Here is a 22865-nt window from a genome sequence, read left to right on the forward strand (position 1 = left end):
CCATTTATCTTTTTAAGTATTATATCTGAAATCCTGACTTCATAACTGCCAGGAATAAAGAAAGTCCTAAAAGATATTGATAGTTGGACCTGAGACAATATTGTCTTCTTTGTTTTCTCTATTTAGCTTTAATTTCTCTGTATTGATTGTTTATTTTTTACCTTTTTCTAGGAGGAAAACAATGTGGTTCATAACCAGAAAGTAGAAATTCTGAGAAAAATGTTACAGAAAGAACAGGAACGGCTACAGGTACTAAATTAGAAATGGGGTTGTTGACAGACCAGTAAAAATGTGAGTGAACATATTTGAGTTGGTGTTTATCATAATCACAATCAAGTAGAATTGTAATCAGTGCCACTGACTATTTTACTGATTAATAATGAACTTTTTTCTACATTTTCATGCTATAAGTAATTAATTCTCAAAATATTTTTATAACTTTTCAGTTACTGCAGGAAGATTACAACCGAACACCTGCCCAAAGATTGCTAAAAGAGATCCAAGAGGCCAAGAAACACATTCCTCAGCTGCAAGAGCAGTTATCCAAAGCCACAGGCTCTGCTCAGGTAGCATTACTATTAAAAATGCTACCCAACTTTTTGCAGGAAAAATTTCTTCTGGGAATGTGTCAGAGAATGTTGCAGTTGTCTTTTCAAAGGGATTTTTCTAGTGTAGGACAGCATGTCCTGTGTAAATGTTATAGAAATAATTATTAACAAAAACAAATACAGGCTTTTAATAGTTTGCTTGCTTGTGTCACTCACTTTTCTTTATTCCATCATAATTTGAAGAGCAATCAAGGGCTTTTTACTTTGATGTAATAAACTTCAAAAATTTATTTAAATAAATATTTTTTTGTCTCATTTGCCATCTTAAAACAGAATGGCAATTGTTATATTTTAAAGTAGGAATATACCATTTTACAAAATACCAAGCATTGTGCTAAGTACATGGGTAAGCATTCTCATATTTAATATGTAAAATAAACCTCTGAGCTTAGGTATTATTATTTTTTCCCATCTACATGTACAGAGAAACTCAGATTAAGCAATTTATATGAGATCATGTAGCTCAGAAGGAATAGAACTGGTGTGCTCATTTCTGCAGCACATATACTAAAATAGGAATAGAACTGGAATTAAAACCCATTCTGACGATTTCAAAGCACATTTGTACTTTTAATGACTATATTTTCATTGTAACTTTTAAAAGTAGATTTCAATAAAATTTGTTATGGAGGTATAAATTATAGAAATAATATTAACATGCAGTCAGACATATTCTATAATATTCATATTTAGACTAAAGTTTTTTATACTTCATCTTCAGGGAAAATGGACAAATTGCATATATATTTAAAATGGGTAAAACCTGATGATTTTGCATTATTCTTGAATTAAATCTGAAAGGAAAGCCACATAATTCATAGAACTAAAAGGATTCTTTGAGGTCATCTAGCCTAATCTATTCATTTTTAAGTTAAAAAATGATGTGTTAGCTGGGAGTGGTGGTGCATGCCTGTAATCCCAGCACTTGGGAGGCTGAGGCAGGAGTATCTCTGTGAGTTTGAGAACAGCCTGGTCTACATAGTGAGTTCCAGGTCAGTCTCAACTACATGGTGAGACTGTCTCCAAAACCAAAAAAAAAAAAGAAAAAAAAAGATGTATTTTAAAAAACTAGTTAGGCGACACATTCAAGCTTATGAATTGTGTAAGGTCTCCTGACTTCCTGGTTTAGTGTGCTTTTCATTGCACATTTATACAAATTATTTTCAGTCCTTATGTCACATTTGAACAGTTTGCTTCCGTAGCACTGACAGTTTTACATTGCTGTTATTGAACAAGACAATACTTTTATCCTAATTAAACAGTAAAACTGTGGTTACTGATCTGGAAGCCTACAGTGGTTTATGTTGTAGAGCATTGTATCCCAAAATTGGCAGCTTATACCCATCGGAAGGCAGTTAATCAGAAGTTATATTGTAATGATCTTTACTAATAGACAAATACTATAAAGTACATGAATTAGCAGACTTTTAGGGGGGACTGTATTTTGAAGCTGGAACTTTTGCTCTTTTTACTAAAATGTCACTTTCCCTATCTATGGTATACCATTTTAGAACCACAGAATTAGTAGTTATTTATGCTTTTTACTGTAAAACTTCTTAAGCATTTTTAATCACACTATAGTATACAACCTTTAACAGTCCCCAGGTAAAACATAGTTTCACTCTTTTTCTGTATGTAGTCAGTAATGGACATTCCTTTTCTGTGTGTGTGTGTGTGTGTGTGTGTGTTTTCTTGTTTTAGGACGGAGCTGTAGTTCCACCTTCTAGACCTTTTGGTGACTCCCTAACTGTCATTGAGACAGAAGCAGATCCTGGAGATGGACTGAGCAAGACTGACTGGAGCAGTGGAGAGATGTCTCGGCCCAGTAGTGACAGTGCGGATGTAAGCATCACGTGTTCTTAATCTTTGTCTTCTTGTGTTTTTCCTTTTAGCCCCTTTCTTGTTTGAAGTTATGTGAATTAGAGATGTTGTCTTTTTACTTGCTTTTTACCATGCCAGTCTTTAATACAGCATTTGTTAAACAGAAATCCTGGGTACTGTTGTATATGAGCTTTTAATTCCACAATTGACTTTTTCTCCTAGATATTCATTGCCAAGTGTTTCTTTTGCAGGAATGGAATTTCCCAGCCAGCGTCTTGTTTGTGGGTAGAGAAGTTAATAATGCCACTGATTTTTTTTTACTGAACCGAGAGGCTGACTGTTGATATCTTAAGAACATGTTAATAATCCATTTGTGGTCAGAGTGACTCAGTCTTGAATCATGGGGCACTTTGCCATTACAAAGAGGAAAAGCCTTACTCCTGTTTGATAGACTTCAGTTAATAGCTCAGGTTTAGTAACAGCACTTTGTTGATTAACTCAGAGACTACAGTATGAATATAGGTATTTGTTAAGATGATAATAAAGTATATTGAGTTGAATATGATATAGTACCACAGTTACATGAATATCAAAAGCCAGGTTCAGAGTTACTGACGTAGTATGTCATGACAGCAATAAAATCTTAGAAATATATCACCTTCTTTAAAGATGTTGAAGCCACCATTTTTGTAACTATGGGTCATAAAATCAAATTAGTGGTTTGTGACTAGTGTTTTTTTTTTTAGAAGGCTAAAATAGGTAATAAAGCTGTTTTGTATGTAGCAGAGATATTCTGTGATTTTTTTGTGTACACTGATTTTGTTGTATAGACACTATAAATACTGATTGACAATGTAAGGTTTCTCTCTTATTGAAAGTAGCGCTTAAAAAATGTGAAAACTGGTCTATGTCATAATTCAGGCCACTTTTTTAGTATTAGACCTAATGACTTGATTCTTCATGCATAGAAATTCTGAGAACACTTTTTGGAAAGACAGTGATAGTTTTATAATTGGCTTAAGGATTTTAAAGAAAAATTTTAATTTTGACTCAAAAGAAATTATAGTGGGCTGGGGATGTACTTTTGTTTTTTACTTAGTGCTGCTTCCCCTGTTTCTGTGCATTGCCTGTCATTAGACAGGAAGTTCTTGAGAGTACAGACACTGTTATGTCATTCTGTGTTTCCAAAGCATAATCGGCATAAGTAATACAAATGAGAAATTAGAATTTTATCTTGTTTTTGGAGGAATGTGGTGATAAAATCAGTGGCTTAGAAATACAACTTTATTGGGGCTGGGGATTTAGCTCAGTGGCACTGCGCCTGCCTTTTAAGCACAAGGGCCTGAGTTTGATCCCTGGTACCCCCTGAAAAAATAAATGTAACTTTATTGAATAACAGTTTAATTGGTGAGTATATAAGTAGGCATTCCAATGAATTAAGACTGATGTGTAATTAATATTTGGTAAGAATTTCAATGAACAACAAAATGAATAAGTAGACTATTAGGCTTTATCTTGCAAACAGAAGAGAGGCACCATCAGAAACATCAGTATAGAAAATGAGTTGGAGGAGAGAGGGAGGGAGGGAGAGAGAGAGATTGAAAGGGAGAGAGAGAAAGGGAAAGAGGGAAAGGGAGAGAGAAAGACGAGTCTGTAGGAAGACTGCTCTGCTTCATTCACATATATGTGAATGGCTTTACATTTATTGAATACCTATTTTGTGCTAGAAGTTATATTTTGTGCTTTACAGATAATTCTTTTTAAATTCTTATAATCTTTTTTTGTTCGTTTGTTTTTGTTTTTTGTGGTACCAAGGATCGAACTTGGGACCTTGTGCTTGCAAGGCAGGCACGATGCCACTGAGCTAAATCCCTGGCCCTCTCATAATCTTTTTAAATTCTCATAATCTTAAGCATTGTCACCATTTTATAGATGAGGAAAGTAAGGCTAAACAAATAAATGACTATTGTGGATATCAAGATTAAAATATCTGCTGAACCCATAACAAATGTATTTAATTCTTATAAGTGACTGAGGATAAACTTATGCTGCTTTTAACTTACAAATTTTCATGTCTATTTCATTTGCACTGCAGTAAATTTGGAGGAATTAACCTTCTAAACTTTTGAATCAACACTTTTAATTTTTTAAATTTTCTTCTCATTTTTATAAAGTGATCTTCTGGTAGTATTTGTGGAATTACTGTTAATTAAAAAAATCTCAACTTTGGCCGGGCATGGTGGCGCACGCCTGTAATCCTAGCACTCGGGAGGCTGTGAGTTCGAGACCAGCCTGAGCTACATAGTGAGTTCCAGGTCAGTCTCAACTATATAGTGAGACCCTGTCTCACAAAACCAAAAAAAAAAAAAATCTCAACTTTGTTCACCTTGGTGATGTTTTTGTTGTTGTTATTGTTGTTTTATAGGACCAGGCTTTGAACCCTAAGGCCTTTATAATAAGTTGCTAAATTGCCTGGGCTGGGCTCAAACCTGGGATTCTCCTGCTTCAGCTTCCCAGAGTATTGGTATTACTGGCATATAACACCATGACTGGCTACTTGATAAAGTCTCTAAATAATTCTACATTACCAGCTCTTTCAAGATGGGCACCTTGATCACACATGAGCATCTAAAATTTAGAGCATCTGCCTCTGGTTTTCAATTTATGAATTTTTTTAAAGTATTATATTTGGATAAGTATCAAATGTAATCAAAAGTAGAGACTAGCCTAATGATCCCTGTGATGTCCTGATAATACAGCCTCAGTGGCTGTCAGCATGCACTCAGACCTGCTTTGTCTGTCACTCCTGTTTTCCACATCCTCTGACACTGACTTACTTTAAAGTAAATCCAAGACTTTATTCCATTAATATGTGTTTTTATCAGGTGAATATAATATGGTCATCAAACCTTAAGAATTAATATTTTCTTAATATAGTTTATTCTAATTTTCTTATAATGCTGATCTTATAGTTTATTTGAATGAAGATTCAAAGTTTTCATATTACCTTTGGTTGATAAGTTATTTTAGGCTCTGCCATTTATAAGCTTTCTGCCTTTCTCTTTTATTCTTCCTGTTTTTTGTTTTGTTAAAGAAATTGAGTCATGTGTCCATTTTTTTTTTCTTTCTCATTGATTATTGGTACATTTTAGGTATACAGTACAGTTACATTCATCATTGGGATCTTGTACCTTTACATGACAGGTCTCGGTTCTCATTTTTTTCCCCATACCTCTGCCCTCCCTTCACCCCCTCCTCCCTTCCTTATTTACAAATATTTTATTTCCATTTTTTCATTTTCTCATGTTTATTTTCTTTTCCTTTATTTTCTTTCCCCTACCCTTTCCACTTCCCCTACACCTTTAGCCCTTTTCTTCCTATTTCACATTGTCAATTATACCATTAGGATCTTATGTACAATTACAGTTTTTCACACCAGAGAAGCTATTCAGTATTTACACATGTGTGACTTACTTATTTCACTTGAGTATATCCTCAATATGTATTCATTTTCCTGTGAATAACTCTAATTAAAAATATGGAACGCTTCACGAATTTGCATGTCATCCTTGCTCGGGGCTGTGCTAATCTTCTCTGTTTCGTTCCAATTTTAGTATATATGTGCTACTGAGGTGAGCACCATGTATCCAGTTTAAAAAGAATAACTGTTCTACTTTATTTTCACGTCATTTTATAACTTTTTAGTTCCGCTATCTTTATTTCCTGAAAACTGATAGAGTCTTGATCAGATTAAAGTTTGATAGTTATTGTTTGCCAAGAAGAATTCATAGGTGGTTCACTACATCACATTAGGAGTTAATGTCTGGTTGTTTTACTGTGGTTCTCAGTTTGTTTAAGGTGTGCAGGTGATGTCAGCCTGATTCCTTTATGATAAAGTTCCCCATCTAGTGTTTTCCCTTACTGCTATTAGGTTGCCTTAAAATATAACTTATACAGGAAGTCCTACAGTACTACTAGGTACCTTAAAATATGACTTTCACAGGAAATCCAAGATAAATACTTCCCTTGTAATCTTTTCACAAGAGTTGATACCTTACCAGATTCCAAAGGTGAGGTAGGGACATGTGCATGCATGTGTGCGTGAGTGCTTGCTTATGTGGTATTTTTAACTCAAACTCTAACATGAATTATTTCTTTTTGATATCTTGGAGCTCAACTTACTTTTAACAGGAATCAACAGTATCTTTGATAATTTTTTGGTTTTTGTGATGGTATTATTCTAATCTTACCTTTTAATATCTTAAGATTTTTTTTCCTCATTGAGTTTATTGGTACATTTTAGGTATACAGTACAGTTACATTCATCATTGGGATCTTATATCTTTACATGACAGGCCTTGGTTAATATCTTAAGATTTACAGTCATATATTTCTCCAAGATAGGCCATACTTTTGAGAGTACTCTTTTCTCTATTTTGTGATATCTTGGTATGTGTATAGGTAACATGTGTCTTCCCTATGGTGTTCCTACATAAGTTCTTGTTCCTCCATTTTAGTTGTTCTAGAGAATGAGTTCATTGCTTTAGGGTAGTGAATTTTATCCATATCATATAGTTTGTATTTTACATTAAGGCATCTCCAACAGTCTGTAAATTTTATGAAAATCCACATAGCAGGTTTTACATGAGGTTGTAACAGAAAACTAGACAAATCTTACTGCATTCATATAAATATGAAAAAAATGCTTTTTACTTGGAAAGAAGGAATAGTTAGGGAAGGGAAAGGTGAGGGAAGATAAGGATAGACTATGACTTTGACATTATGAGTTTGAGATATGTAATATATCTAGTTAGAGTTATTTAGTAGAAAAGTAATCTCCAAGCCCGAAGATGAGGTAAAATTATTTTATTACTTCTATATTCTTCATAAATATAAAACTACAAAGCTGAGGGATTGACTTCCTAAAGTCAGGGGAGAAGTAGCAAAGGTATTACAGTTTAAATGCAAATATAATATTCAAAAAATTATTTTTTCTCAATCTGCTTTTGTGAGCCTGTTGAAATGAACTGAAGATCTTTCTGTGTTTTTTTTTTCTCATTAGAGTCCCAAGAGTGGTCTGAAAGAGAAGGTTTATCCAGAGGAAAACCTAGAGAAAAGTGAAGCAGTTCAGGACAATGTGAGTAATATATGAAATCTATGCAGTGAATGTTGTCTTCAGTTTGAATGTGTGTGTGGTGCTAAGTATCAAACAAGGGGTCTCACACATGCCAAGCAAGTGCTCTGTCACTGAGGTACACTCCCAGCCCTTTTACCTTTTCTTATAATTATTAAAAGCATGTAATGAAGATTTTAAAAAATGGGTATTATTAGGTTGGTGGTGTTTTGTTATTTTGGTAAAATATTCATAACATAAAATACGCTCTTGTAATTGCTTCTCGGCCTTTTGTCTAAGATCAGGTATAAAATACACTGTTGTAAGTGCATAGTGGCTCTAAGTATGTTCACACTGCTCTGCAACTGTCACTGCCATCTGTCTCCTTAACTGAAATTCAGTGCTTATTAGGCACTAATCTACGTGCATCCCTCCCTCCAGCCCCTGGTAATTTTACTTTCTATCTCTATGAATTTGAATATTTTAACTGCTTAGGTATATACAGTCATGCAGTTACATGACTTTTTTTACTTTTTCAAGTAGCACAATGTCTTCAGTTCCTCCATATTATGTCATGTATCAGAATTCCCTTCTTTTTTTGAGATTGAATAATATTATATGATATGTTATGCCACATTTTATTTATCCATTCATCTGGCAGTGGATGCTTGGGCTGCTTATACTTTTGGCTATTGTGAGTAATGTCTTGCTTTCAGTTCTTTGAGTATATACTAAGAAGTGGGGTTGCTAGCTCTTAAAATGTGTTGTGTATTTTTAGCATTGTGATTTTAAAATTAGATTTGTTTGAAGGTTTTTTTTTGGTTTTTGTAATACTGGCTATTGAACCTAGGGCCTTCACAGAAAGCTACATTCCCAGCCCTTTGTTATTTTTGTTATTTTGCAACAGGGTTTTGCTAATTTTTCCAGGCTGGGCTCAAACTTGCCTCCCCCTGCCTCAGCCTCTCAAAGTGTTAGGATTATAGTTGTGCGCTATCAAACCTGGTTGAAATTGATTTATAGTGAAAGATTTAACAAAATGTCATGATGTATTAACTATTAGCAACATAAAGACTTGAAAAATTAAAGACATCAAGTCAATTAGCAAACTATAATTTGTCTACCTAGTGTTCTAAACAAATTTCTGTTGCTTTTACATAATTTTTTTAATTAAAACTTCGAAGTTAAAAGAATAATTTTAAAAAGGGAAAATTATATTTAGGAGGTGTAGTATGTAGTGTAAACACACTTAAGGAAGAAAAACTACAGATACCTATTTTTCACTGCATTTATAATTTATGGATCTACTTGTCTAGTGCCAGTGTAACTACTGTTCGATGACTGCTAGGCCAGTATAGCCCTGCCCATCATTGCAAGCTCCATATTTTCCATTTCAACTGCTGTCATATTTAAGCGCAATTCTTTCTTATTCTATTTCTTTTCTTTCAAAATTTTTATTTCACTCAGTCCTACATGAACTTTGATTTTTACTACTTGTTCTTCAGTTAATCCCTCTACAATACAATATTTCCTCTATACTGCCCTTTTTATGCTGAATCCAACCTTGTGAGTAGTGAATACAGTGCTACTGCCCACCTCCAATTTATTTTTACAATCTTATTATCTTTGTTTCTCTAGCAGCATTTGTGAGATCACTTGAAAATTTTATTGCATTATGCCAGTGATTTTCAACTAAGTGTGATTTTACTCTGCAGAGAACATTTGACAATATCTGGTAATACTTTTGATTGTCTCAGCTAGGAGACAGCTACTAGCATCTGGTGGATGGGTGGTTAGGGTTGCTGCTAACCATCCTATAATGCATAAAACAGCTAAATGAATTAAGTGAAAATTTAGGGTTCATTGGTAGCTTTCAGTTTTTCTATAGTTAATGGGAGTCTTTAGTACTTTTCAAGTGTGTTAATTCGTCTGCTAATTTTTTTTTCTTTTTTATTGAGTTTATTGGTACTTTTTAAGTATACAGTACAGTTACATTCGTCATTGGAATCACATTGTACCTTTACATGACAGATCTTAGTTCTCATTTTTTCCTCATACCTCTGCCCTCCCTTCACCCACTCCACCCTCCCCTATTTATAAAGACTTTGTTTCCATTTTTTCCTTTCTCATATTTTTTCTTTTCCCTTATTTCCTTTCCCCTACCCTTCCCACTTTTCGTACACCTTTAGCCCTTTTCTTCCAATGACACTCTGTATTCTGTTTGCCAGTATCTTATTGAGGATTTTTGCATCTGTGTACATTTAAGGAGATTGGCCTGTAGTTCTTTTTCTTTTGATACCGTCTTTCCTTGGTTTTGAAATCAAAGTAACATTTGCTTCCAGGAATGAATTTGGAAGTTTTGCCTCCCTTTCAATTTCATTGAAAAGTTTAAAGAGTAGTGGCAGTAGTTCTTCTCTAAATGTCTTGTAGAGTTCAGTAGTGAAACCATCAGGACCTGGGCTGTTCTTAGTTGGTAAACTTTTAATTATGTTTTCAATTTCACTGATTGTAATTAGGGTTTTTAGAATTTTTTTTATCTTCTTCATTCAACTCATATGTATCAATTCATAAGTTCAGTTCATAATTATCAAGAAATCTGTCCATTTCTTCTGTTTTCCATTTTATTAGAATACAACTCATATGTATCAATTCATAAGTTCAGTTCATAATTATCAAGAAATCTGTCCATTTCTTCTGTTTTCCATTTTATTAGAATACAGGTTCTCGAAATAGTTATTGATTCTCTGGATTTCTGCTGGATCTGTTGTGACTTCACTTATTTTGTTCCTAATTGCATGGATCTGAGCCTTTTCTCTCCTTTTTTTGACAAGGTTGGCTAAGGGTTTATTGACTTTATTCTTTTTAAAAACCAACTCTTCTATTCATTGATTTTTTTTTTGTATCATTCTCTTAGTTTCCATTGCATTGATTTCTACACTAATCTTTATAATTTCCTCTCTTGTACGAGCTTTGGGTTTTTCTTGCTCTCCTTTTGCTAAGAGCCTAAGATTCCTCATTTGGTTGCTTATTTGAGCTCACTGTTTTCCTAGTGTGAGCATTCACTGCTGTAAATTTTCTATGTAGAACTGCTTTCATTGTGTCCCATAGATTCCCGTATGTTGTATTGGTATTATTTGTTTGTAAAAAACTGACTGATTTCTTCTGTGATCCATTGATTATTCAGGAGAGTGTTGTTCAGTTTCCATGTGTTTGTGAAGTTCTTATGGTTTCTTATGCTATTGATCTCTGGTTTAATTGCACTATGGTCTGATAATATAATGGGATAACTTCAGTTCCTTTGCATTTATTTAAGCATGTTCTATGAACTAGTATGTGGTCTGTTTTGGAGAATGACCCATGTGCAGCTGAAAGAATGTATATTCTGATTTTGTGGGATGGAACACTCTGTAGTTGTCTATTAATTACATTTGTTCAAAAGCTTGGTTCAGTTCTAGTATTTCATTGTTCATTTTTGTCTGGATGATCTGTCTATTTGTGATAGTGGGATATTTAGGTCCCCCACTACAGTTGTATTAGTGCTTATTTGATTCTTCATGTCTCTTAATATTTGTTTTATATTAGCTGTGGGCATTAATATTCGGTGCATATATATTTATGATTGTCATCTCTTCCTCTTGGATTGTTCCTTCTACAAGGATGTTGTGCCCTTCTTTTCTCTCTTAATCAGTTGTGGTTTAAAATTTACTTTGTCTGCGAATAAGATAGCTACCCATGCTTTTTTCTGGGCTCCTGTAGCATGTAGAACTGTTTTCCATCTTTTAATTTCAGTCTATGAATTTCTTTTTGAACTGGGTATGTTTCTTGTATACAACATATTGTTGGATTTTCCTTCTTAATCCATTCTGCCAGTCTATATCTTTAGATTGGTGAATTAAGGTCATTGACATTGATGGTTATAACTGATATGTACTGACTTATCATTGTCAGGTTATTGTCTTATTGTTGGCTCTTTTAATTTTTTCCCCCCTCTCCCTTTAGTTTCTTGCTTTGCCTAATTGATTTGCTCTCTTGGGCCTCATGGTGCTGTGACCTTCATTGTCTTTTTTAGGATATTATTTAGAATTGTTTGTTGTGCTGGTTTGGTATTCATAAAGTTTCTCAGATGTTCTTTGTCGTGGAAGTATCTTATTTCCCCATCCATTTTAAAAGAGCATTTTGCAGGATACATCAGTCTAGGTTGGAGGTTATTTTCTTTTAGGGCTTGAAATACCTCACTCCTGTACTTTTCTATATCTGAAATTCTATCTTCACATTCACTCATTCTGCTGCAAATGCTTTCAATAGAGTTTTTAATCTCCTGGATATCTGAATCTGTTTCATGTGTTTCATTTCTTTCCTATGTTGGGCATTCCTGGCTTCTGTCGTGGTCCTGAGCTCTTCTAATTTTTTTGTCTGTTTCTGTTCTAGAGTCCCTAATCATATGTTTCATTATGCTCATAATCTCTGTAGTTATCTGAGAAATTATTTCTGTTTTAAATTTTTCTAGAGCCTGATCAGTCTGTTTTGTTACTTTCTGTGCTATGCTTTCAGGGTGTCCTGGTGGTTGATTGTCAGATTTTTTCCACCTTATTTCCCCTAGAATTAGCCATTGGTGAACTGGAAGTCTGTATTTGTGCCTTGCTTAAGTGTTTTTTCATTTTTATTTTGGTTGTTGGGCTGTCCTTGGTTTAATTCCTGGGTTAGTACTTTTCTCTTCCTGATATAGCTGTTCTGTAGGTTTTGAGTCTCTTAATGATTCAGAGACAATCTCATTTTCATAATATCAAAAAGGAGAACTCATTAAATCAATCATAACCCTTTAGCCCAATTAATACAATCAGCAACCCAGTAGCATCAAGCACAGCTTAGAAATTGACCATTTGTGGTAGTTACTAATCTGTCACCTTTAACCGTGTGAATTACATCAAAATAGAGGACCAGCCCCAAATATGTTTATAGTCAATAAATTCTGCAGTGTAGCAACTTTCCCCTTCAGTATGGGGACTTAGAAGGAGTTGGGAGGAGAGGAATAGATATGTAAAAGAATAGGACAAGGTTTCAAGTGAAGCCAGAGGACATAGGATGATCACATAAACTCTAGGAAACTGTTGAAGACAAGAGGGAAGACTTTAATGTGCAAGAACAAAGACAAGAATAGAAAAACTTAAGAGTAATATGGAAGCCATTAATTGTACTCACTTTCCTTTGAACCTAATGACCGCTGAGCTAAGGAAGAAGAGAGAAGAAAAGAAAAAGAAGAAATCCATTCTGCTAATTTTATCTAATCATTTCTGCTCTCATTTTTTCTTTGTCTTCTTTTTTCACTTTTTAAAATTTTAACTTTTTATGGTAACTATATAAGCCATTTTATGTCTTTCTGTAACAAGGTATGGGTTTGTGTAGTTAATAAATTAAGGATACAGAAAGTGACTAGAATCATGGATGTAGTGATCAAATGGTATTTACTGTTTTCAGGAATAATTTTGAGCTCCCCTCATTCTCCAAGGTACAGTTATTACTGTTGTGATTGTTTTCTCTACTACAATAGTTCATGGCTTTGACAGTTTGAGAACCACTACTTTGAAAATAAAGTACCTCAAAGAATATAAGCAAAAGTAAATCAATGAAGTGAACTATATCTTTTTGATGGCTTAGGTTTATTTTTTCAATGACTTTGACCACCAGATAATTTTATCTGTTCCTTTTCTTTAAATGTTACCAGGACATTCAGTCATTTGTTGGGAGTCCCTTAACCCGTATTACACCTCATATTATTGGAGCAGAGGATGATGATTTTGGGACTGAACATGAACAGGTGATGGCCATTTTTTTCCTGAAAAAATAAACTGACTTTCTGAAATGCCTGATTTATTGCAAAAAATAAATATTTTCTAGAGATTAAAGTACATGTGTAAGGATTTGAAACTAAATGTTAGAACTACTAGCCCCTTGGATTAATTGTTTGCTTCAGTTTTTACTGATACAAATGACTTTGCTTTTAAAGGCATTAAAAATTAGCTCACTGATTTATAATTGTTTCATTTCATTTTGGTGACAAGATGTTATTGAATGTTTTTTTTTAAATGTCAAATCCCAGTCATTCTTTTTTTTTTTTATTGTAACATGCAACAACTAGGATTTCAAACATATATGAAATATATATATGATGAGTTTAATTCTTACCCTTAAATCCTGTGATCTTACTAAATTCACTAATTATTTGTAAGAGTTTTTTAAAATAAATAAGTTTTGGGCCAGGGATTTATTTCAGTGATACTGCTGCCTGCCTTGAAGCATAAGGCCCTGAATTTGATCCCTTGTACCAAAAAAAAAAAAAGAATAAATAAACAAAATAAATAAGTTTTTTGAGATTTTTCTGCATAAACAACCACATTGTCTAGGAAAAGAGACTATTTAAATTTTCTTGTTTCTAGCCAGGCGTGGTGGCGCATGCCTGTAATCCCAGCACTTGGGAGGCTGAGGCAGGAGGATCACTGTGAGTTCAAGACCAGCCTGGGCTACATAGTGAGTTCCAGGTCAGTCTCAACTACATAGTGAGACCTTGTCTCAAAAAACCAAAAAAAAAAAAATTTTTTTTTCTTGTTTCCAGTCTGTGTATCTTTTATTTCTTGTTCTTTTGTTTATTGCATTGCGTAAGACTTTTATTTTATTTATTTGTTTATTTTTGATACCAGGGATCAAACTCAGGTCCTTGTGCTTGTGAAGCAGGTGCTGTAACCACTGAGCTAAATCCCCGGCCCTACCTAAGACTTTTAGTATGATATTTTAGTTTTGAATCAGAGTGATGAGATATTCTTGCTTTATTCTTGATCATTAAATACATTAGTAACAGCTAGTTTTGTAGATACCCTTGTTAGGGTAAGGATTTTTAGGTTAAAGAATATTCCTGGTCTACTGAGAGTTTTAATAATGACTAGATGTTGAGTTTTGTTGAATGAGGCGATCATATGGTTTTTCTGGTTTACTATTTGAATATAGTAAATTATATTGGTTAATTTTAGAATGTTGAACAAGCCTTGCATTCTCAGAATCAATTATGATCTATTATCCCATTTTTATATGATTGCATTCAATTTGATTTTATTTTACTGAGGATTTTTGCATCTGTGTTCATGAGGGATATTGGTCTGTGGTCTTTTCTGATAATATCTTGTTTAGCTGTGATAGTGGGGCATTGGCAGACTTGAGAATTATTTGGGGAGTGGTGTCTTATTTTTTGGCAGATGTTGTGCAGAATTAATACTATTTATTTAGTTTAACTTCTCTAATTTATCTAAATGTGAAAAATTATATGGAAATCATGGTGCTAGTTTACCCTAAGTCTGTTTTCTGTGTTAAGAATATTTAGGGATTATACAGTATTACAGGAGTTGGCTTAAAATAAGATGGTTTCATTTTCTATTGCCATTTCTGTGATAAAATAAAAAAGAGCTGTTTCCTTACTGAGCAAAAAGCCTTCCTTATATTTTTACAGGTAATATTAGAGAATGTTTTACTTATTTACAGACATATGAACTCCTTAATAATCATCTCCTAAACTTCCATTCTCCCAAAATGGTTTGATGATGATCAATTTTCAAAGGAAGAGGTTTTTTGTTTTGTTTTTGAGACAGGTATATTAAGATGTTGCCTTCAACTTTGATCTTTGATCTTGCCTTTGCCTCCTCAGAGCTGGTGCTATAAGTGTGTTTCACCACACCTTGCTTAAGAGGAAGAGATTGTATAGTCTGTTACTAATAAATTTTAATGAAATTTTTAAAATATTGAGTTTTTAATAGGGAGATCAGAATGAAATTTGCATAGCTTTGTTCATTTGTGCTTATGTTACATTTTGTATTTGTATGTCAGAATTATCGATATGTAACTATTTCTTCTAGATCAATGGGCAGTGCAGCTGTTTCCAGAGCATTGAACTACTAAAGTCTCGCCCTGCTCATTTGGCTGTTTTCTTACACCATGTAGTTTCACAATTTGACCCTGCAACATTGGTAATAATATTTTACAATTTGGCTGATTCAGATATCCTATATTATTAATTCATATAATATAGAATTCTTTGTATGGACAACATGAGTAGACTTTCAGTTTTCCTAGCATATAAAAATAAGTAAATGAAAGGTAACATAAAATGGTATTTTATTTTTTTAAAGAATTGTTTGGTAATGACTGAATTGTCGATGGAGACCTACATGTTCCAAACATTCCTCTTTAAGAGGATCTAGCATATAACATTTTTTGGTGATTTGTCACTTTGTCTTTTCTGTTTCTTTCTCTTTGTCAGCTCTGTTACCTCTATTCAGACCTGTATAAACAGACCAATTCCAAGGAAACACGTCGCATCTTTCTTGAGTTTCATCAGTTCTTCCTGGATCGATCTGCTGTAAGTTGCCAAGTTAATATTATTGTCTTCACTTCAGTACAGTGACTTACTGGTTTTCTCTTTCCAGTCTTTAGTCCCATACTTTTGGAGTTTATTGTGCTTTTGGAAATTGGTATTATATCTCTATTATTGACTGCACTTAATTGGTTTTTCTTTTTTATCATTTCTGAATTAGTTTTGGGAATCTAAATTCTATCAGATTTTAGGAGATATAAACACACACACACACACACACGTGCATGTGTGTGTATGTGTGTGTTTGACTTTTCACAAGTGCATAATTAGAATGGGGGAACCAAAGAGAGGACACATGAGATAGACATGTATATTAGGGTCCTAGGGATAAAATTCGCAGAATTGAACTCTGGGTGACCACTTTAAAGGTTTAGAGCCACAAATTTACTTATTTTAGTTTTTTTTTTTTGAGACAGGGTCTCACTATGTAGTTGAGACTGACCTGGAACTCACTATGTAGCCCAGGCTGGTAGAGACACAGATTTAACTAAGAAGTGGTGGAAAAGATCTCACTAACACTGAAATAAATGGTGGTAGGGCTTTCTTTTACCAGTGGAAATTTTAGTAAAGTTTTTTGTTTTGTTTTTTTTGTACCAGGGATTGAACTCGGGTCCTTGCACTTGTGAGTCAGGAAGCAGAACCACTGAGCTAAATACCCAGCCCTAGTAAAGTTTTTAAGCTAAGTTTTATTATTACCCTTGCTATGAGTAAATAGCATTTAGTGCTTAATACTTCCTTGGATGATCAGAATGCATGGCCCTCATCCTTTCACTTTGTATTTCTCTTTTTTTTTAGGGGGGGTACCGAGGATTGAACTCGGGTCCTTGCGCTTGCAAGGCAGGCCACCGAACCGCTGAGCTAAATCCCTGGCCCTGTATTTCTCTTAATGAGTGCTTCATACATTCTCTTAAAATATCCATCACTTCCTCTCCTAATCTTTTCTCAGCTGATAACCTTGCTGTTTCTAAGGGAAATTTAATGTATAGAGAAGAGAACTTCTACCAAATATATTAGCTGCCTCTATTATACCATGTACTCTACCCTTTTTCTGATGCTATGGGGGAATTGTCCCTCCTCTATCCAAAACCAGCTGTTTTCCTTTTATCCAAGAGTATATTTACTATACCTACTCAGAGACCTTCCTCAGGCAGTTAATCCTGCTTCTCTCTCTTATCATCAGTTTTTTTTCTACTGAGTCATTACATTAGCATGCAAACATTGTTAATTTCTTTTTACCTTAAAAATAAACACAGAAACATTTTGACTCCATAGTTTTCTCCAGCTCTTGCCCCTATTTACTTTGTATTCTTTTTTAAAGTTAACTGCACTTTTGCATTGCCAAATATAATTGCCTTCTTAGGAATTTAGCTCAGTACACTGCACCTGCCTCACCAGCACAAGGCCCTGAGTTTGATCCCCAGTACTGAAAAAAAAATTGCTTCTTAATGAACCTTTTCTTGACTAACGACTTGAAAATCTTTCCCCCTTCATTTTCTGTGTTATTTTTTCTGCATTTTCTGTGTCTGAGAATTTATATTTTATTTATTTGTTTATATTTCTGCTTTCCTACTCTGAATATCAGCTCCATCAGGACAGATATTATTGGTTTTGTATGCTCCTGTGTCTCCAACAGTTCCTGGCACATAGTGTAACTCAGATATTTGTTGATTGAATTAGGATCTGTTTATACTTCCGTTGTTTGAAATATTACACATTATTTTTATTAAAAATATTTGCTTTTATAAAGAAATAACAGTATATTCAAGCATGTTTGAATAGTGCTTCAAGCTAAGTAAAAACCTTATATTTTGCTATTCATGGTCTATAAATGTATCTATTGAATTATTTAAAAATTCTGTTTAATTTTCTAATTTTTCTTTTATGCTACAGGCCATGTTTATTTCATATAAATATCCATTTACACAAATGAAACTTTGTATACTTTTCAACTTTTGCTAGAAACACTTTAAGAAGGTTGATTTGAATTGTTGCTTGGTATCTTCAGTTAATGAGAAAGGTTTGGAGTATATCTCACTATTTTAAAAATGAGTAAGAGATCTCACAATGTTTTAGCAGTGACTTATTTTCAGATTTAAAGCTTCAGATCTTTATTGGAATTGTTTAAATTCTGAATCCCTGTGACTTAAATAGCTATACCATATAATTTTAAGCACAAAGAAGCTGTTTCCTCTAAATATAAAATGATAAAATTTCCCCCAAATTAGCTTGCAGTAGGACCCAAAACTACAGTTGTCATAAGAAAAAATCTTAACTAGGAAGAAGTAAATTCTGAGACTATCACCTTAGTTCAGTCGCAAGAACTAAAGGTGATTAATGGAGATTTAAGATACCAAAAAATTTAACAGTGGCATTCAGAGAAATTCCTTTGGAAGTTTGACTGCTGAGGTTTTTTAAACGTATGTAGGAAAATGGGCATATCGTGACCTGTAGGATCTCATATCCAAAAAATAAAAATCATGGTTTTATATATGTCAGTTTAGTTTTTACCTATATTTATTCAGGTGGTGTGTATCTGATTGTAATAATCAATGATTCTAGAAAGCCAATGTACTCAGTAGGAATAAGTATGACACTGAAGCATTTAGTCATCTAGTGAAAATACAGTAGATATTTCCTTTAGAGCATAACACTTGAAAAGGTCTTATTTTTAAGTTTAAACAATAGAACATTCCAGATCTATGAAATAAGGATCAGCAGGTAAGCTTTTATGTGTATATGCTCACAAGTTAAGTGTACAAGTTGTATCCCTTTATGCAGGAGTTTAAATATATCATGACAAGTCTTCATTGCTATCTCACTTTTTGTTTGCATTTCATTTTAGCACTTGAAAGTTTCTGTTCCTGATGAAATATCTATAGACCTAGGTAAGTTTGGACACCAGTATTCTGCAGAATTAAATCTGTGTAGATTTGTAATTCACTTCAGCTCTAAAGGTTTTCTGTCATTTGGGGATTGGTCAGTCATCTGAATCTCTTTAGAAGTAGAATCAATAATTCATTAAAGGGAATTGAAATCCAAATTCTGAGAAGAAATGCATGAACTGCAGTGAAGAATTTCTCTTTGGTATACTCCAAGCTAAATTTCTACAAAGTAGCATTGCTGTGTTTGTTGCCAGCTATCTTGTGTATTTCATGGAACACATTTAGTGAAGAAATGCATGAACTGCAGTGAAGAATTTCTCTTTGGTATACTCCAAGCTAAATTTCTACAAAGTAGCATTGCTGTGTTTGTTGCCAGCTATCTTGTGTATTTCATGGAATACACATTTAGATTAAATAATTCCTTTTTTTTTTTAATGTAGAAAAGAGAAGACCTGAGCTTATTCCTGAGGATCTGCATCGCCACTATATCCAAACTATGCAAGAAAGAGTCCACCCAGAAGTTCAGAGGCACTTGGAAGATTTTCGGTAAGCTTGGTAGTAGGTGATACCTGATTTGGTCATTCTGAATTTTTTTTAAGTAGGAAAAAAACATTAAATACTTAGCACTAGATAAACCATATAGTCTTAACCTCCAATATTAAAACATAATAAACATGTAGAGTCAAAGGGTTAGAGTGAAGCTAAGAGTTCAGTCTTCATACCATGTGTGTATTTACAGGTTTTGAACTCATACTGTAACTATGATAAAGAGATGTATCTTTGAGTAATTACTGTTGGGCTTTTTTCCCCACTGGTATCCCAGGTGATGTGGAACCATGTGTATGAAAGTGTGATATTTTGCTTGTTTCTAGAAACTCATAGCTATAAGAGACTGATAAAACCTGTCCAGAGATGATTTTTTTGTAGACCACTTAGGAGATTTCTCCTATTCCGTTTAGGCAGAAACGTAGCATGGGACTAACCTTGGCTGAAAGTGAGCTGACTAAACTTGATGCAGAGCGAGACAAGGACCGGGTAACTTTGGAGAAGGAGCGGGCATGTGCAGAACAGATCGTTTCCAAAATTGAAGAAGTATTGTAAGTAATAGAAGCAACATGTTGGAATTTATATTTGAAGTACTCTGAACAAATTTAATAGGATAGAATAGTACTTCATTGTGTGGAAATACTACATTTTCTTTATCCATTCATCTGTTGATAGACTTACAGGCTGCTTCCAAGATTTAGGTATTGTGAATTATACTGCTTTAAACGTGGGTATGCATATCATGTATCATGTGTTATTTCTTTTAACTCTTTTGGGAAGATAACTAGAATAACTGGGTCAAATAAAATTTCTAGTTTTAGTTTGTTGGGGAATCTCCACACTGATTTCTATAGTGGTTGTAGTAGTTTACATTCCCTCCAGTGATGTAGACAAGCCCCCATCCCCCATAGCCTTATCACAAAGAAAGATAAACTTAATGGCTACACTTTATAATGTTAAGTGAAATAAATATGACATAGGAGCTTAAATATAGCATGGTTTCTCTTATGAGATAAGTAAACTATAAAGATCAAAATTAAAGATAAATAGAAGGAAAAAAGTAGATTTTTCTAAAATGGAAAGTGGATCAAGAGCTAGAGGAAGAGACGAGGCGAGAGAAAGGGGATTAAAAAGGCATTAAAATGTGTTATGTACATGTACAAACTCCATATAAGGAATGTACTTCAAGCATGTACTAATAAAAATAAGTTTAAGGGGCCAGAGATTTAGCTCAGTGACACCATACCTGCTTCACAAGCACAAGGTCCTGAGTTCATTCCCTAGTACTGGAAAAAAAAAAATTTTAAAAGGGCAGATTAGATTGTGTATGTGGAGCTGTTTATTTTGTCATAGTACTGGAAAAACTGGGTTTTTTTTTTCTTGATATTTAGATAAAGTTCTTGTGTTTCTTTTTTCTGTGTGTTGGCAAATGACTAACACTAAAACATCTAATCCGTAAGTAAAGCTGGGTGAATACTTTCAATGGTTTTAATTTATAGGCTTTGAAAATATTTTTTGCTATAAACCATATTTGCTTGGTGATGACACAAATGTGAAAATGGTGTGGTTCCTTTGGGAATTAGGATTTATTGAGTATTTTTATTTTATTTTATTTATTTATTTATTTATTTGGTACCGGGGATTGAATTCAGGACCTTATGTTTGCCATGCAGATGCTGTGCCGCTAAGCTAAATCCCCAGGTGGGTATTTTATTTTTGATAACAGATTTAGGTGAGGCCCAAAGCAGTTTGGTTCTGTTCTATTGTTTTAGGTATCTGAGTTTAATAGCACTTTCATTAAATTTATGTGCTTCCTTTTTAAATATTTTTATTTTTAGGATGACTGCTCAGGCTGTAGAAGAAGAAAAGAGGTAATACAACTTTATTTTTTCCTAGAATTTTTAAGAAAAAAAAGAAGCTGACTTTTTTTGTCAGCCTTAAATTACAATTTAAAGTAAAGTAGCTTGTGATCTCCCTCTGGTGGCTGTATTTTATTTGACTAGCATTCTAGTACTGTACTAGTAGAATCTTTCTGTGTGCATTGAAGTTTTTACTTTATTTATGCTTGATTAATTTAAAGAATTTCAACATTGGGGCTTTAGAAATCATTTGATGTGTTTATTCTAACCAACCTTCTCTTCTAAGAAGTCTTATTTTACTTAATCTTTCTCCTTCAGTTCCACAATGCAGTATGTTATTCTTATGTATATGAAGCATTTGGGAGTAAAAGTAAAAGAACCTCGAAATTTGGAGCACAAGAGGGGTCGGATTGGATTCCTTCCAAAAATCAAAGTAAGATTGGAATAATGATTATTCAGGGCTTAGGTGCTTCTTCACATTTGAGTGCAGTGTTTTCCTTAATACTTACTAAATCAGCACATTATCCCTATGCATAATAATACATTATGAAATTGTTGAATGGATGAATCACTTGGTCCTGGTACAAGCTCCTGGTAAATGTGTAAATTTGCATGGTTAAGAGGCTCCTGGTAAAACTGCCTCTTATTTTCCAAAAGTATTATCTCTAAAGGGTTTGAATGAGTATCTTGAGTTTTAGATGACTGCAGTACTGTGTGCCAACCTCTGAGTACTCTGGGTGTGGGTATGTGTATGTATACTTTTTTTTATATAGCACAACATTTATTGGTACATTTTAGGCATACATAATGATAACACTCATCATAGGGAATTTGCACCTATACATGGTACATCCCGCCCCCTTGTTTTCCCATGTGTCGGGTTCCCTCAAGCCCTCTTCCCAGTGTAAACTTTAATTTATATTTAACTTTTTTTTTTCCAACTATCAGTATTACATTTCCCTTTGAAAGTAGCAAAGGACATCTGCCCTATGTTATATATCTCTTATCTCTTTGATTATGCTCCAATTCTAGCAAAGCATGAAGAAAGATAAAGAAGGAGAAGACAAAGGGAAGCGAAGAGGATTCCCCAGCATTCTGGGACCCCCAAGGAGACCAAGCCGGCATGACAATAGTGCAAGTATGTTGAAAGTTAAAATGCTGCATTTCTACTGTTCTCTCTTTATATCAGAGGCTCTTTTTTTCTTGAGATGATATCACTGAATTTCCAATGTGCTTTGCTACTTCTCTTCAGTGCTGTTTCTGAAATAAGTATCCCCTAGTTTCTATATAATTGTCATCGATATCCTCTTTAATGGCAGTGTTCTTCAAATACCCATAACCTCGTTTACTTATCTCTCCTGATTTTGTTCCCATTCTGCTTGTGTCTGTTAGATTAAAAAAGAGTATATGTGGATCCCTCTACCATATTTCATTTCCTCTCCTTGTACATATATCACTCACTTTCTCCATTGTAATTTTCTGGGAATTGAAGCCAGGGCCTTTTTACTAAGCTACTTCTTCAGCCCATTTTCCTTTTTTTTTGGTACCAGGGATTGAACTCAGGACCTTGCACTTGCCAGGAAGGTGCAGTGCCGCTGAGCTACATCCCTGGCCCCCAGTTTT

The 22865-nt window shown here is 33.9% G+C and overlaps 1 protein-coding gene and 1 non-coding gene across 4 annotated transcripts in view; one reads left to right on the plus strand and one right to left on the minus strand.

Moving 5' to 3' along the window:
* Window positions 1–22865, plus strand: part of Arhgef12 (Rho guanine nucleotide exchange factor 12) — a 151547-nt gene that overhangs the window by 88240 nt on the left and 40442 nt on the right. For all 3 annotated transcript variants that reach the window (XM_010629240.3, XM_010629241.3, XM_010629242.2), the window contains 13 exons: window positions 172–249; window positions 447–566; window positions 2310–2450; window positions 7492–7566; window positions 13262–13354; window positions 15438–15548; window positions 15842–15940; window positions 18798–18840; window positions 19278–19383; window positions 19797–19934; window positions 21222–21254; window positions 21561–21675; window positions 22275–22380. In XM_010629240.3, coding sequence (XP_010627542.1) covers window positions 172–249; window positions 447–566; window positions 2310–2450; window positions 7492–7566; window positions 13262–13354; window positions 15438–15548; window positions 15842–15940; window positions 18798–18840; window positions 19278–19383; window positions 19797–19934; window positions 21222–21254; window positions 21561–21675; window positions 22275–22380 — 1258 coding nt within the window. The remainder of the gene's footprint in view (window positions 1–171; window positions 250–446; window positions 567–2309; window positions 2451–7491; window positions 7567–13261; window positions 13355–15437; window positions 15549–15841; window positions 15941–18797; window positions 18841–19277; window positions 19384–19796; window positions 19935–21221; window positions 21255–21560; window positions 21676–22274; window positions 22381–22865) is intronic.
* Window positions 5962–6069, minus strand: LOC117286418. The gene has a single exon (XR_004517590.1). It is a non-coding gene; the product is annotated as a U6 spliceosomal RNA (small nuclear RNA).

Source organism: Fukomys damarensis, unplaced genomic scaffold (genome assembly GCF_012274545.1).
Source record: "Fukomys damarensis isolate Sample0158 unplaced genomic scaffold, DMR_v1.0_HiC HiC_scaffold_16, whole genome shotgun sequence".
Lineage (NCBI taxonomy): Eukaryota > Metazoa > Chordata > Mammalia > Rodentia > Bathyergidae > Fukomys > Fukomys damarensis.